Source organism: Typopeltis vanoorti, chromosome 2 (genome assembly GCF_054136105.1).
Source record: "Typopeltis vanoorti isolate ZY-2024b chromosome 2, IOZ_Tvanoo_1.0, whole genome shotgun sequence".
NCBI lineage: Eukaryota > Metazoa > Arthropoda > Arachnida > Uropygi > Thelyphonidae > Typopeltis > Typopeltis vanoorti.
The window spans coordinates 138195171-138212238 of record NC_143550.1 but is presented as its reverse complement, the minus strand read 5'-3'; the positions used below and the strand labels follow the sequence as shown (position 1 = coordinate 138212238).

The 17068-nt window shown below is 37.2% G+C and overlaps 1 protein-coding gene across 1 annotated transcript in view; it reads right to left on the bottom strand.

The window, feature by feature from the left end:
- Mp (collagen XV/XVIII-type protein multiplexin) overlaps window positions 1–17068 on the bottom strand; it is a 339834-nt gene that overhangs the window by 125775 nt on the left and 196991 nt on the right. The window contains exon 13 of the mRNA XM_090402408.1: window positions 9661–9732. Coding sequence (XP_090258534.1) covers window positions 9661–9732 — 72 coding nt within the window. The remainder of the gene's footprint in view (window positions 1–9660; window positions 9733–17068) is intronic.

Here is a 17068-nt window from a genome sequence, read left to right as displayed (position 1 = left end):
GAAACTAGCTATGCAAGCAAAAGAGAATCCCAAACAGTTCTTTCAATATGCTGCAAGCAAGAAAAAAACTGTACACGGCAAAATGATTTTAAGGAATGACGATGGTAAGGAGGTCACTGAATCAGTCAATATAGTGGAGTTACTGAGCGCGCACTTTGCAAAAGTATATCATCCTGGTGGTGACATTGAAGAAATGAAGGAACTATTAGTTTATACAAGAATTGTGATGAATGAAGTGGAGGTGAATAGTCTATTACAGAACCTTAATGTGAATACATCTGTGGGATTGGATGGTATACCGGCACTGGTCTTGCTTGAAGCGGCTAAGGAATTATCAGTGCCCTTGACCATGTTGTTTAATCTGAGTCTCGGGTCTGGTTTAGTCCCAAAGGTGTGCAAAGAGGGGAAAATAGTTTCACTGCATAAAGGAGGATCCAAGACTACGGTTGCAAATTGCCGACCGATCAGCATATCAGGAGTCGTTGTCAAGGTCTTGGAGAAAGTAGTCAAGGGAAAAATACAGGAATGTATTGATGAAAATGAGATACTGTACAGGGGACAGCATTGGCTTTGTGAAGGGTAGATCATGCCTTAGTAACTTGCTCAAGTTTTATAACAAGGTGACGGCTGAACTGGATAAGGGTAATGGGTTTACAGTGATACTGCTGGACCTGGCAAAGGCGTCTGACAGGATACCACACGGAATTCTAATCCGTAAACTACAACATATGGGAATGGATATAGGGTTGGTGAGATGGATAGGTGGGTGGTTGATGGAGATATCAAAGAGTAGTTTATTCAGGAGTAGAGTCCAAAAGACGGCATGTGACTAGTGGTGTGCCGCAGGGTTCTGTTCTTGGACCACTGCTGTTTAATCTGTTCATTAACGATATAGGGAAGGATCTAAGAGGAACAGTTCATTTGTTCGCTGATGATGCAAAGTTGGGTAGGGCGATAGTGAATGCAGAAGATGTCAAAATCTTGCAGGATGACTTGGATAGATTGGAGTTCCGGGCTAAGGAGAATGGATGTCAATTTAATGTGACAAAATGTAAGGTTATGCATTTTGGGGTGAAAAGATTAGCAGCAGTATACCACATTGGTGGAACTGTACTCCAGGAGATTGATGAGGCCAGGGACTTGGGAGTGTTGGTGGATAGGGAGATGAAGTTTAGGGGGCACATTGCAAAAGTAGATAAATCAGCTCATCCATAAATCAACATTGGTTGCTGAAAAATACCTTGACGAGCCGAGACAAGCAAGTTATTGTACCTCTGTACATAGCCTTGATAAGACCTCATCTCAACTGCTGTGCCCAGATTTGGTTACCTTGGTTCCTTCTTGATGGGGAGGAGGTGGAGAGGATCCAGAGGTGAGTGACTAAGATGATAGCAGGTCTATGGAATGAACCATATGAGAACAGGTTGAAGATTTGTGGGTTGCAGAAACTAGTTGATAGGCGGAAAAGGGGAGATATGATTGAGACATTCAAATTGCTAAAGGGATTCTATAGGATTAATTCAGAGGATATTTTTGAGATCAGGACTGGTGGTGGGAGAACTAGAGGACACCTATGGAAGCTGGGCAAGAGTGTGGTTAGCAAGGGTGTTAGAGCTGGGTTCTTTACTTTTAGAGTGGTAAATGAGTGGAATAAGCTGCCAGAGTCTGTTGTGGGTGCTATGACGGTGAGTGAGTTCAAGGCAAGGTTATGATAGATACTGTGAGAATGCCGTATGTTTGTGTGGACATGATGTTTAGGGCCTCCCCTCGATGAATCTAAGGACTCCCTGGAGTCGCCCGAAATAATAATAATAATAATAATTATAGGATACTATGGTAAGTGATGAAAAGTTATACCACCTTTGCCATAAGTTACCCTTGTCCTGATAATACTTCAGGTGCAAACTTTGTTTGCTTACACTTGGATAAAGGATTAACTAAGTATATAATTTCTTGTATAACCAAAGTATCACCTCTGGGTCTAGTTCCCACTGAAGAGATCCCAATAAGGGTTGAAAACGGGTAGTGACTTGATTCTGGGAAAGCAGAGTTCCTACTCAGGGTAATGGATGGCAATGCTGTAGCCAATGAAGTTTTAACTGAGGCTCGGCTGTTTCTGTTAACCTTGGGTTGAGGGGTAATGAATGGCAATGCTGTAGCCAATGAAGTTTTAAATGAGGCTCGGATGTTGCTGTTACCCCTCAGATGAGATATGAGCAGCTCTGCTCAGTGGTGGGGTAGGCCTGCTACTGGGTAGAGCAAACGCTGAGAGTTCTCAATGACAGGTGAGCCTGTTACTGAGTGGAACAACGCTGAGTTAAAAGATCCTTCGAGTCACTCATTGTTGGGTGATCTGGGGGGGAGGTTCACAAGTTTTTGGAGAGGTAACCCCACATATAATACAGGGAAACCGGTCTGGGTAGTGACCCTTCCCATAATGCATCCGCAAGAAGATGTGCTTTGCATTATGCAGTACCATCGATAGGATGTAGCATAGAGGCAGCTTGTCTCATGGCACGGCTTAATAAGGGTGCTCATTCAGCCATATTGTGCTAGGCGCCGTCGCTATGCTAACAATTCCTGTTAGCGTAGCAAGTGTGGAAAGAAGTTTTTCCAAGCTTAAACTGATTAAAAATTATTTGCGAACAGCAATGACCCAAGAAAGATTGGTTGGTCTAGCAACTATATTGATAGAGGCGGACATAGCTTATAATTTAAATTTAGAAGAGCTTATAAATGGTTTTATTGTGCAATATCCCCGTAGAGCACACATTTAATTAAAATAAAATGTAATCGTTTTGCATTAATGTTTCTCTTATAATAAAAACAAAATAGCGATGGGAGATGTTCTTATATTTTTGTCTTATAATCTATCGGGGGCGATATTTAATTGTTTGCCTCAGGGTGCGATCTAATCTGGCGATAGCCCTCTCCACGCTAACAACATTAGTTATTACTAATATGTGCTTCCTCAACTATCATTAAGGAAGCACATGTTCTATACTTGGACATTAAGCATCAATAGATCAAAACAGCTGATTGATTACATTCTGACATTGCACTGGTGGAAGATGAGCATCTTTGATGTGTGTGTGTGTGTGTACACTTATTCATGGGAAGACTGCGATACAGTAAGAGCTAGTAAGAAACTAGTAAGAGCCAAAAGCAAGAATAATGCTTAAAAACCTCCGAAGGTAGTCCCATCCTGCTAGACTAAATATCCTCTTTCATATTTCACCAGAGATGCTCTTTTGGAGACTGATGAGGAGAATACTCCTGAAATGCTCTATGAGGGAGCCATAAACATAATTTAATTTAATTTAAGCCATAGACATAAGCTTATAATTTAAATTTAGAATAGCTTATAAAAAGTTTTATTATGCGATATCCCCGTAGAGCACACATTTAATTAATATTATTATTATGTAATCGTTTTGCATTAATGTTTCTCTTGTAATAAAAAAATAGCAATCGGAGATGTTCTTATATTTTTGTCTTATAATCTATCAGGGCGATATTTAATTGTTTGCCTCAGGGCGTGATCTAATCTGGCAACAGCCTGGCATTATGGGATACTAAGGCAAGTGATGAGAAGTTATACTACCTTTGCCACGATTGCCCCTGTCTCGATAATACTTCAGGTGCAAACTTTGTTTGCTTACACTTGGATAAAGGATTAACTAAGTATATAATTTCTTACAATTGTGTCTCCTAGAGCCTCCCACCGCCACATTTCATGCACACACACACATACACATTCCCATCTCGCACCTGCCAAATTTTTAAACAATGGGATGTGTACATTCCATTGTTTAAAAATGGAATGTACACATGTGTACATTCCATTTTTAAATGTGTAGCAAGTGTAGCAAGCTACAAAATCATGAACTAGGTTATGAATAACATAGTCTTTAAATGGGGAGGGCTACGTGTAATAGTAAAACTGGCAGCCGCCATGTTGAATATAATCGATACATGTGGAAACAATACTGAGACAATAACATCCTAAGAAAATATCACATAATTATACAAATCATCAATTTGAATAGTGCAAACTTAAAAAGTAGTGTTGCCATGAAATAAATGAAATAATTTTTACCTTATTACTAATACTTAACTTTTTTAACAGCTCACGTCACGTACTGTTAAAAACAATACTGAGGATGATTCTGTGAAATTGTTAGTGAGGTTGATATCAAATCATTGAACCATCTGCCATCGAAGATCATATGATCCTCAATGGTAGATGGTCCAATAAGGTGATTGCCTAGAATGCACTAAATATTCATTAAAAAAACTAAGGATGAAAGTTCATTTCCATAGTATATGAAATTCAGATTGCTGGTTATTAATAGCAGCAATCTGAATTTCATTTGATTTTCACCCTAGTATTACTTTTTCATATTGATTATCCACACTTCATCTCAATTTCAGCATTTTTTTTTCCAAGTTCTTGTAATAATTGCGTACCTTGTTCCTGCTGCACATAGGTAGAAGGGTAGATCACGCCTCAGTAACTTGCTCATGTTTTATAACACAGTGATGGCTGAACTGGACCTTGCCAAGGCCTTTGATAGGATACCACATGGAACCCTAATCAGTAAACTGGAGCAGATGGGGATGGATATAGGTTTAGTGAGATGGATAGGAGGGTGGTTGAAGGAGAGATACCAGAGAGTGGTTTATTCAGGAGTGGAGTCAAAAAGACGTCTTGTGACTAGTGGAGTGCCGCAGGGCTCTGTTCTTGGACCACTGCTTTACAATTTGTTCATCAATGATATTGGAAAGGATTTGAGAGGAAGTGTTCACTTGTTTGCTGATGATGCAAAGTTGGGTAGAGCAATTGTGAGTGCACAGGATGTCCAAATTTTACAGGATGATTTGGATAGTTTGGAGGACTGGACTAGGAAAAATGGATGCCAGTTTAATGTGGCAAAATGTAAGGTTATGCACTTTGGAGTGAAAAGAATAGCAGCAGTATATTGCATTGGTGGAACCGTACTCCAGGAGATTGATGAGGCCAGGGATTTGGGAGTGTTGGTGGATAGGGAGTTGAAGTTTAGGGGGCACATTGCAAATGTGACTAAAACAGCTCACCAAATCACTTGGCTTCTGAAAAATACTTTAACATGAAGAGACAAACAAGTTGTTGTTCCTCTGTATCGAGCCTTGATAAGACCCCATCTGGACTTCTGTGCACAGTTATGGGCACCAGGGTTTCTTCGTGATGGGGAGGAAGTGGAGAGGGTCCAGAGACGAGTGACCAAGATGATAGCAGGTCTGTGGAATGAACCTTATGAGAATAGGTTGAAGATTTGTGGGTTGCAGAAATTGGACGATAGGCGAAGGAGGGGTGATATGATTGAGACATTCAAATTACTGAAGGGTTTTTATAAGATTGATCCAGAATATATTTTTGAAAATATGACTGGTGGTGGGAGGACTAGGGGCCATGCATGGTAGCTGGGCAAGAGTGTGGTTGACAAGGGTGTTAGAGCTAGGTTTTTTACTTGGAGAGTGGTGAATGAGTGGAATAAGCTTCCAGAGTCTGTTGTGGGTGCTACGACCGTGAATGAGTTCAAGGCAAGATATGATAGATACTGTGTGAATGTTGAATAGTTGTTCCAGACATGATGTTAGGGCCTCCCTCGATGAGTCTGTCGACTCCTTGGAGTTTCCCGGAACAATAATAATAATAATAATAATAGGTAACTGGGGTTGTATACACGACAGCAGGACAAAATGCCTTTGGACTCTTTATGAATGTGGATCTACTCGTTCGCATATTGTAGATCACGTTTACCAATTGTGAGAGGTTTGTTCAGACCCACTTTGCATTTTTGAAAATTATGGAGACAACTACCGTGTTTGAATAAAAACTTTAGTTTAATGTAACTAAAATCTACATTCGACATTTCAACCTTTATGTCAAGGTCATCTTCTGGAGATAACAAATATACACAGGAAACAAGCTATACTACAATCAAACTGGTTCGTTAAAGACACTGACCAACCGCTACCACAATTGTTGGCTTGACCTCTGATGAAAATAAAAAAATAAAAAAAATAAATTAAAAAAATATATAAATAAAATAAAAATAAAAAATAAAAATAAATAAAAAAAATAAAAAATAAAATAAAATAAAAATAAAAAATTATACATCAACGCTAGAGTCCTATTATTAGTGTTGCCTAATATATATATATATATATATATATATATATTAACAATATATATATATATATATATATATATATATATATATATATATATATATATATATATATATATATATATATATATATATATATTAACATCATTCCAGCCAGTTGGTATGGAATGGTTTCTAATACTAGTTACGGATTGGCTTGAGTTCTGACCTTATGCTGGATCTTTCATATTAGACAGGCTAAATGTGTGCCATCCAGATCCTTGGAATTTTCATGCCATCTTTGTTATTGATATTTGGGTGGTTTATCAGGATTTCAAAGGATTCCTTAAATTTCCTTTCATACCAGGTTTTTGTGCAGTGTAAGGAGCAGGTGCTTTTCCAGTTGATTTAGTGTAAGGTGTTGAGTGCATGGTCTGAGAGGCCTGCTTCACCATAATGGTTATATTTAATGTGTCTAATGTGTTCTTTCTTGCGTATAGGGATTGTCCATCCTGTTTCACCAATGTACGGTAAGTTACAGGTGCAGCAGATGCAATAGACTCCAGGATGTGCTAATGGGAGGAGAGGATCCTTAGAGGAGCTGAATATGGTTTTAAGTTTAGTGGATGGTTTAAAGGTGGCATTGAGGTTATAATGTTGTAGGATTCTGTTAATTTTTTCTGATAACCGTTTAATGTATGGGATGGCTATGGTTTTACTGTAATCTAGATTTGTTTTTGTTGTAGTTTTATAGAGTATTTTATTAACAGTATTTTTGTTATAGCCATTATTTATGAATGTGTCACTAATGATTTTTAGTTCTTGTTTCAGGGCTTGCTGGTTAGAGCAAATAGTTGTGGCTCTGTTTTTAAGGGTGTTAATGACTCCATATTTTTGTGATGGGTGGTGGTATGAATTCGCATGTATGTATTGGCCAGCATGTGTCGGTTTTCCTTTAGGCAGTCTATTCTTCACGGTCTACCGAAAACTGACACACTCCCATTAGCACATCCTGGAGTCTATTGCATCTGCTGCACCTGTAACTTACCGTACATTGATGAAACAGGACGGACAATCCCTATACGCAAGAAAGAACACATTACACACATTAAATATAACCATTATGGTGAAGCAGGCCTCTCAGACCACGCACTCAACACCTTACACCAAATCGACTGGAAAAGCACCTCCTCCTTACACCGCACAAAAACCTGATACGAAAGGAAATTTAAGGAATCCTTTGAAATCCTGATAAACCACCAAATATCAATAACAAAGATGGCATGAAAATTCCAAGGATCTGGATGGCACACATTCAGCCTACCTAATATGAAAGCTCCAGCATAAGGTCAGGACTCTAGACAATCCGTAACTAGTATTAGAAATCATTCCATACCAACTGGCTGGAATGATGTTAATATATATATATATATATATATATATATTAGACAACACTAATAATAGGACTCTAGCGTTGATGTATAATTTTTTATTTTTATTTTATTTTATTTTATTTTTTATTTTTTTTATTTATTTTTATTTTTTTATTTATTTTTATTTATATATTTTTATTTTTTTAAATTTTTATTTATTTATTATTTTTTTTCACCAGAGGTCAGGCCAACAATTGTGGTAGCGGTTGGTCAATGTCTTTAACGAACCAGTTTGATTGTAGTATAGCTTGTTTCCTGTGTATATTTGTACGCTCCAGAAGATGACCTTGACATAAAGGTCGAAACGTCGAATGTAGATTTTAGTTATATTAAACTAAAGTTTTTATTCAAACACAATAATTGTCTCCATAATTTTCAAAAATGCATTCGGATCACCGTGTAAGCCTAAAAGAAAGGATTCAGACCCACTTTGTTCAGAGGTTTGTTGACCCACCTTGTATTCATAGGTACAAAGCAGTGACACTTGACAATTTTCCTGAGGTAGAAAGCTACACTTATGGTGAGATGGTAGATGATGTTCTTCAGCATCATGTCTGTTGAGTGAATGCTTATGATGATGGCATTATTATTTTGTTGACACTGATGTCAGCAAGTTGGAGGCATATTTGTTTAGGGTGTGCAGACAGTACAGTCACTCGAATTCATGCAAATAGTGATGAATTTTTGTAGCTATGCAGATTTAAGTGAATTAATTTAAGGCATGCAATTCTACAGGTTACAGCTAGACAGAAAAAAAAAGAGCAATATTAAATTGAGAAACAGCTATTATATAGCTGTATATATAATATAGCTAATCTCAGGTAGTATGGTCACTTAAATAGAATAGGAGAGGAAAGATTAGCAAAACAAGTGTTCAAGTGAGCAAAACAAGAGGAAGAACAAGATATAGGTGGATTGATACGGTAAAAGGTGCCTTAAAAGTCAGAAATATAAGATCTGCTAATGTCAGAGTCTTAACAGATAACAGATTAATTTGGAAGAAAAATTGTTGATTGGAAAAGTTAGTAATGGTGTAAATTTTTCATGTAATACTATAATAATTATCCTGTACACCCCCTTTCAGGAGGTGTACAGGATAATTATGGAATATATGAGGAATTTGATGATGACAATGATAACTAGCACCTTAGGATTTATATGTCTTGGACTCCTACCATAAGATATGATGGAAAAAGGCTACTTCACTCCTCCACAGGAGTAAATTTAAATATGAAAGAATTTCCCTATAATCTACTTCAACCTTAATGAACTAACAAAAATCCTCAAAAGATACAACCTTGTAACCACTTATAGACCATATAAAAAATTAGTATCCCTTATCCACTCTCCCAAAGACTAGCCATGGTCCCTAGATCTGCCAGGTGTCTACTAGATACCATGCAGCCAAACAGCTAACATAAAGACTACACCTGATTCCACCACTACAGCAATCAGGCTAGCTGATCATGCCTTGAACATCCTCACAAGATATGATGGAAAGAGGCTACCTTACTCCAAGGAGTAAATTTAAATATGAAAGACTTTTCCTAGAATCTGCTTCAGCCTTGAGGAACTACCCAAACCTAAACAAATTTGGTTGCATGAAACCACCTCAAATCTGGGAAGCATTCAGCCTTAAATATTTAGCCTAAGAGGAAGAATTAATTCATTGAACATAGCAATGTTCAATGATTAATTCCCCCCCCCCCTACACACACACAGGTTTCAAAATGCACATTTTTAGTTATGTTATGAAATTGTAATAATGGAACACTGTTTAGGACTTGAGACTTGCCTTCGTCATTCTGCTTCAGTCATACTTACCTTATGTAGTGCCTCTGCACATATCAATTTGTTCATTATTCTCTGATGATGGCAGTTTGACTCTGAATAATGGAAATGTTAATTAAAAGTTATTCTAATAAACATATAGTGTACATTGTAACTTCCTTAAATAATATCATTATGAATAACCAATGTATAAGCCTTGTTACCAGAATCACATGCTTCAGAATGATAATAAAAACAATTTACTATAATACCTCACTCTTATAGGTAAGAAAATAATGCATTACATTTTGTCCATCTAGGCCAGGAGCTCCATCTAATGCAGGGACTCCAGGATCACCATTGTCTCCTTTATCTCCCTAAAATGCAGAGCCAAAAAAATGAAAATATTTTTCAGTGAATAATTTTTATCTATATAAATTATTTGTAAAACAAAATAGCAAGTATATTTTGTTTATTTAACAATTTACTTACACCATACTTTTTCCTGGCATCTTTTTTGGAGAGGCTAATAATTAAAAGTTAGATTCAACATTTAACCATTTAAATGGTTAAATGCTAAATTTTTATAGCAATGTTCAATGATTAATTTCCCCCCCCCCCAGGTTTCAAAATGCACATTTTTGGTTATGTTATGAAATTGTAATAATGGAACTATGTACCGTATTTGCCAGTGTATAAGACGCACCTTTTTTTTTTTTAAATAGGTCTATAAAACAGGGTGTGTCTTTACGCCAATGCTCAGTTTTTTATTACTTTCATTTCTGGAAATTTTCTCTGTTTCGAGTTAGGCAATTTCTTTCTTGCTTCTTTGCGGTGTGTGAGAGCATTCCAGTCATGTAGAGTTCAGTGGATGTGCATGCGCTGTCATTGACAATCACAACTGTGTTCCTATTTGTTTAAACTTTCCAATTGTTGTGAATGGTGATAAATTTCTGCCGTTAAATTTTCTCTAAATTTCTTGGCAAATTATGACTAAAAAATGTGAGCACTGCTACAATATTGCATACAAGCTACATGTGATTGCGTATGCTAAAGAACATGGAAACAGGGCTGCAGAGAGGCATTTTAGCCCATCCTAACTGAGAAAATGATAAGAACTTGGATAAAGTTTTTTTCCTAAAAAATGTGTACAAAAAAGGAGGGTGCATCTTATATGCCAGCAAATATGGTACTTAACTTTTTCCTGCAACAAGTTTCTGTGAGCTTATGAGCACTTTCACTGGTACCCATAACAAGATGCTATTACCCCTCTTTCCCCACTTTTTCAGCAGCTCTACTACTAGTGCAAAAACAGTGGTAGGTACAGTATTTGCAATCACTATATTTACACAGAAAAATCTGAAACAATTTCATTCTTTTTTCCATCTTATTTCTATTATTTCACTTGCAGAATCACCTCAACTTTCTGGGCTGACCACCACTTTTCTTAAAGAAATAATGAAAGAAGCAGGTTCCTGGTCTCTAGTCTTCTTTTTTTAAGATAATTTATTTTTTAGTTTTGCAAATTTACTGCCATCTAGCTAAAGAAAAAAACATTCTAGTAACATTTTAGTTACAAAGAATAACATTAATTACAGTTTCTACTTCTGGTGTTGTTTATACCATGAAGCACAATTATGAATAACCACCAACACCTAAGCCTTCATATATGTATATTATCCAGGAATTTATTAGTTCAATTCCAGATCAAACATTTCATACAAACTGAAACCAACAATGTGTGTGTGTGTGGGGGGGGGAATATTATAAGTGTTCAGCTTAACAGTATGATTAGATAGATTGTATTACATACAAATGAGCTAAATTTCATAAAATAGGACTCGCTATTGCAGTTTCCTATATTTGTTACTTAACTTGTTAAGTAGTTGAAAGTTTATTTTTCACTTGGTTAGACTATAATAAATTTAGTTTAATCCTTTATACAAGTGTGAGCAAACAAAGTTTGTGCCTGAAAATATCTTCAGGACTGGGGTAAGGCAGTACAACACCGGGCAACTCACAGCAAAGGTGGACCAAGCTAACATCACTCCTATCTCGGTATCTCCCATAATGCAAAACACATCTCCTTGCAGATATGTATAATGTTATGCATCAAGGGAAGGGCCACTATCCAGACTAGTTTCGACCTTTATTGAGGTCTCTTCAGTGGGAGCCAGACCCAGAAGTGGAGATACCAGGCAGAAGCAATGGCAAGGTCATCTTTACCTATAGGAGTTGCCAAAAAGTGTGCCACCTTTTTATTAAATTACTCTGGATTTAGAGAAAGATGTTGAAAGTTTATTTTTCACTTGGTTAGACTATAATAAATTTAGTTTAAGTATGAGCAAATAAAGTTTGCGCCTGAAAATATCTTCAGGACTGGGGTAAGGCAGTACAACACCGGGCAACTCGCAGCAAAGGTGGACCAAGCTAACATCACTCCTATCTCAGTATCTCCCATAATGCAAAACACATCTCCTTGTGGATATGTATAATGTTATGCATCAAGGGAAGGGACACTACCCAGACTGCCTGTTGTACAGCCTTACCTCAGTCCTGAAGATATTTTCAGGTGCAAACTTTGTTTGCTCACACTTGGATAAAGGATTAAACTAAATTTATTATAGTCTAACCAAGTAAAAAATAAACTTTTAACATCTTTCTCTAAATCCAGAGTAATTTAATAAAAAGGTGGCACACCTTTTGGCAACTCCTATAGGTAAAGATGACCTCGCCATTGCTTCTGCCTGGTATCTCCACTTCTGGGCCTGGCTTCCACTGAAGAGACCTCAATAAAGGTCGAAACTAGTCTGGGTAGTGGCCCTGCCCTTGATATATAACATTATACATATCTGCAAGGAGATGTGTTTTGCATTATGGGAGATACTGAGATAGGAGTGATGTTAGCTTGGTTCACCTTTGCTGCGAGTTGCCTGGAGTTGTACTGCCTTAACCCAGTCCTGAAGATATTTTCAGACACAAACTTTGTTTGCTCACACTTGGATAAAGGATTAAACTAAATTTATTATAATTTTTAAGTAATAAAATAGGAAACTGCAATATAGTTAACTTGTTACTTATTGGTATTTTTTTCTCTTAAGTATAGGGGGAAAAAAAAATTAGTAAAATATTTAAATTAAGGGGATATTAAATCCCACATTATTTCAAAGCCGAATAAGAAACTCAAAGATAGAAATCTAATCTAGGAGTTTCATGCTGAATATAGAAATATAAAGTTCGGCGAGTCCAAGAGCAACTGAACGAGTTCACTTTACTTAGATTATATTTCTATCTTTGAGTTTCTTATTCGGCTTTGAAATAATGTGGGATTTAATATCCCCTTAATTTAAATCATTTTTACATCGCTGAATTGAAGCCTCTTGGCTCTTTATTTTAAATAATTTATTAGTAAAATAGCTTACAAGAATCATGAAACTGGAGAAATGGATAATAGGCAGAAATCTGTTTTAAAATTTTGAACATCTTGTAATAGGAATATTAGTAAATACTTAGGTAACATCAGATCATATCCAATTTCATTATTTGTAGATGCAGATCTTAATTTGGCTATGTCTTATGTGAGATGAACCTCTAACACCTCTAACCTGATGGAAAGGAACTTTGATACGTGATAAATAGTGACACTGATGCAACAAATGTTCTAATTTATGTGTTTGGTAGCTGCCCATGAAAAGAACAAAGTACTTTCTGGTATCAAAAAGGGAGAGAAATTGGTGGCACTGATAGCATCAGCCTGGCCAAAGATTATTGGGATCACCAAGACGTAGTTGACAGAAGAGGATATTATTGCAGGAATAGAAGTTGTCGGGTACAGCATTTTTTGGCAGGATAGGAAGGGAAAGCGTGGTGGTGGAGTACTGCTTATGATAAGTGACAACATATGTCCTCTAAGAGTGGAGGCTTTGGAAGGCTGTGACACTAATGATTTTGAAAGCATATGGCATGAGGTGGAGGTGGGGAAGACAGGATATTTAGTGGGCTGTTGCTACAGACAAGGAGCGCAGAGGGTGGGGACCAGGAGATGTTGAGACAGTTGAAAGTGGCAAGTGCAAGAAGAATGATTATTATGGGAGATTTTAACTACAGCAGTATAAATTGGGGAGAGGAAGATGCACATAGCAATAAGGGAATGGAATTTCTAGAATTCTTGAAGGAAAAATGTCTTAGGCAACATGTAACAGAGGGAACAAGAGGTTCACAAGTTTTGGATTTGGTTATAGCATCAGAAGAGTTGATAATAACTGAGATGACATCTCTCCCACCAGTTGGAGAGAGTGACCATATGGTTTTGACTTGGAAAATGAATAGACATGCAGGAGTATCAAAGAGACGGGAATGTATGTGGAATTATAAAGCAGGTGATTATAATAGTCTTAGATGTCAACTCAGGGAAGTTTCGTGGAGGGAGAAATTGGAAGGACGGGATATCATTAGTGCTTGGGAAATTGTGAAGGAATATTTGTTAGCAGCAATGGTAAGCTGTATTCCACGAGTGAAGAAGAGGACACAATTTGGAGTAAAGTGGATGACAAACAATATTAAACAGGAACTGCATGCGAAAAAGAGGCTATGGAAGAGATATTAGGAGACAGGTGAAGAGAAGATGCATGAAGAATATAAGACACAGGCCAGGAGAGTGACTAGTATGGTAAGGAAGGCAAAACTGGAATATCAGAAAAATTTGGCCCTTAGATCCAAGGAAAATCCTAGAGAATTTTTTAGCTATGTGGCCAGTAGGAGGAGAAATGACTGTGGAAGAATGACATTGTGGGATAAAAATGGGAATAGAGTGACTGATGACAGGACATAGTGGAATTGTTCAATGAACACTTTATTTAAGTATTTCATCTGGAGGAGTCAATTTGAATACTAGAGGGATAGGGCAGGTTCGAGGCTTAGAGGTGCAGGAGGAGAATGTGTTCCACATACTGAGTACTCTGGATGTTAGTAAAGCTGTGGGACTGGATGGTATTTTGCCATGAGTTTTGAGATAATGTGCTAAGGAACTGACAGGGACTTTGATCTGACTTTTCAATGAAAGTCTGGCTGCGGGAAAGGTGCCCTTGGAATGGAAGGAAGGTAAGATAGTGCCATTGCATAAAGGCTGGAAGTGTCTAATTATAGGCCAGTTTATATGTCATGAGTAGTTAATAAGATCTTGGAGAAAGTAGTGAGGGACTGTATACAGCATTGGGCAGATGAGGGTAATGTTATCTGTGAGAGTCAACATGGATTTGGATAGGGGTGCTCTTGTTTTAGCAATATGCTAGCCTTTTATGATAAAGTTACAAGAGCATTAGATGAGGGAAAGGCATATACTGCCATTTTTCTAGACTTAGCAAAGACATTTGACAGGGTGCCACATGATAAACTGATATTTAAGTTGCAGCACATGGGTCTAGATGTCAGATTGGTCAACTGGATTCAGGATTGGCTGTCCAATAGGTATCAGAGAGTTGTGTATGGTGGAGCAATATCAAAGAGGCAGAAGGTTCAAGTGGGATTCCACAGGGCTCAGTACTGGGAACTATATTGTTTAACCTTTATATCAATGACATTGTCCGTGGGTTGCAAGGGTATATTCAGTTGTTTGCAGATGATGCGAAGCTGGGAAGGGTTATTAGTAATAGTGCAGATGTGGTAGCCCTACAAGAGGATTTGAATAATCTGGATAGATGATGGGCAAATGAATGGGGGATCGGTTTAATGCAGCTAAATGTAAGGTCTTCAGATTTGGGACACATCGATGGGACGCTGCATTCTCTATGGGAGGAGTTAAACTGGAGTAAGTAGGAGAGACAAGAGATTAGGGGTTGATGATTGATAGAAACCTGAAATTTAGGGGACATATTGCAAATTAGTGAAGGTAATGCGGAGGATTGCTGCAATAATGAGAAGGATACTGATCTGCAGAGATAAAATGGTTATCATTCCGTTGTACAAGACTCTGATCAGACCACACTTAGACTATTGTTCTCAGATCTATTCCCCATGATTTGAAGGGGATAAATTAATTGTGTAAAGGGTACAAAGGCGGATAACAAAGATTGTGTCAGGACTGTACAATGTTAGTTATGAGGATCGGCTGAATGAGTGTGGACTGCAGAGTTTGGTGGATAGAAGAAGAAGGAGAGGTGATATGATTGAGACTTTTAAAGTGTTGAGAGGTGGTTACAGGGTTGATACTGGGGAGTCCTTTCATTTAGTTGAACAGCGGGAAGGAGTCATGACAAGGGGCCATCCCTGAAAGTTACGAAAGGAAACTGTGAGAAATAGGGTGAGGAGTGGTTTCTTTGCATGGAGGGTAATTGAACCATGGAATGCATTGCCTGATGGAGTGGTGAGAGCAAGAACGGTCAATGCATTTAAGGAGTGGTATGATAGACATTGTGTTTCCTAGGAGGGACCTCCCTCGATGAGTCTTGATAGACTTGTGTTTCTTAGAAAGGACCTCCCACGATGAGTCTTTTGACTCCACCACCTGAATAATAATACTGATACTAATACTAAAAAAAATAAAAATAAAAATAAAAATAAATAAATTGGCTGATTGAGTGAATGTAAACTCTCTACAAACAATCTTTATGGCTAAAGAATTTGAATACATTATGCAGAACTTCGTTTAATGGTTACAATATGTCCATAATCAACAGGGTGTTAATTTTATATTCCCAGACAAACTGCATTAGAGAAGGTCTCATATTATCTCTCATTTGAAAGACGTCTCAGAAAATACTGGATATATTTTAAAAGAGTTTAATTATTCTACTTGCTTCTTTTTTTTCAAAAGTTAGCTTCTTTCTTTCCTTACAAAGGCCATGATTCACTCATGGTGTCTTCTAGAAATTTACAGAATTTCCTTTTCATACAATTTAAATTATTATTAACAGACGGCCATTCAATTTTGCTAATATGGAAAGAAGACTTGTGAGCCATGCCTGACTAATGACCACATGATAAAGTACACAACACAAGACCCTATTATGCCACAGCTCCTTCAAATGTTTATGTCACTTCAAAGAATCTTGTGAGGGATGCTTTCCTATATCATCATCCTAGCCTAAAAGTATGATTTAATATACATCTTAAGGATATGGGAAGTTGCCATCTGCAACAAACATATTTTTTTTCCACAGCATTTACTGTATTTTTTATATCTATAAGTCCTCACATTTTCCAGTTATAGCCATAAAATTGTTTTAAACATGCCTGAAGCAATTTTGTGCTGTTTTTTAGCTTGCATAAGTCAATATCAGTTCTGCTTTGATTAAAATTACTAACAAAACATGAGTAACATAATTAAACTCATATCTTCTGCAAAAGAATCAAATCACACCAAAGATATGAGACAGCCTTAAAACTACTTCATCTTGAGACATCCTATCATTAGCAACTGCAATACTTTTCATACCCCATCTTAAACACATTCACAATCAGTGAGGCAGAAACACAAGGATCGAGAGTTTTAGATCTGATCATTTCATCAGAGAATATGATTGTGAGTCGGGTTTCATACTTCCCTCCAGTTGGTGAGAGTATCATGAAGTGATCATCTGGATTATGATTAGTCATATGAAGACGTCTGTGAGGAAAGGATATATGTGGAATTACAAGGCTGTTGATTACGAAAATCTTAGGAAACAGCTTGGAGCTATAGCATGGGATGAGATATTAAGTGGGTAGAAGATAAAT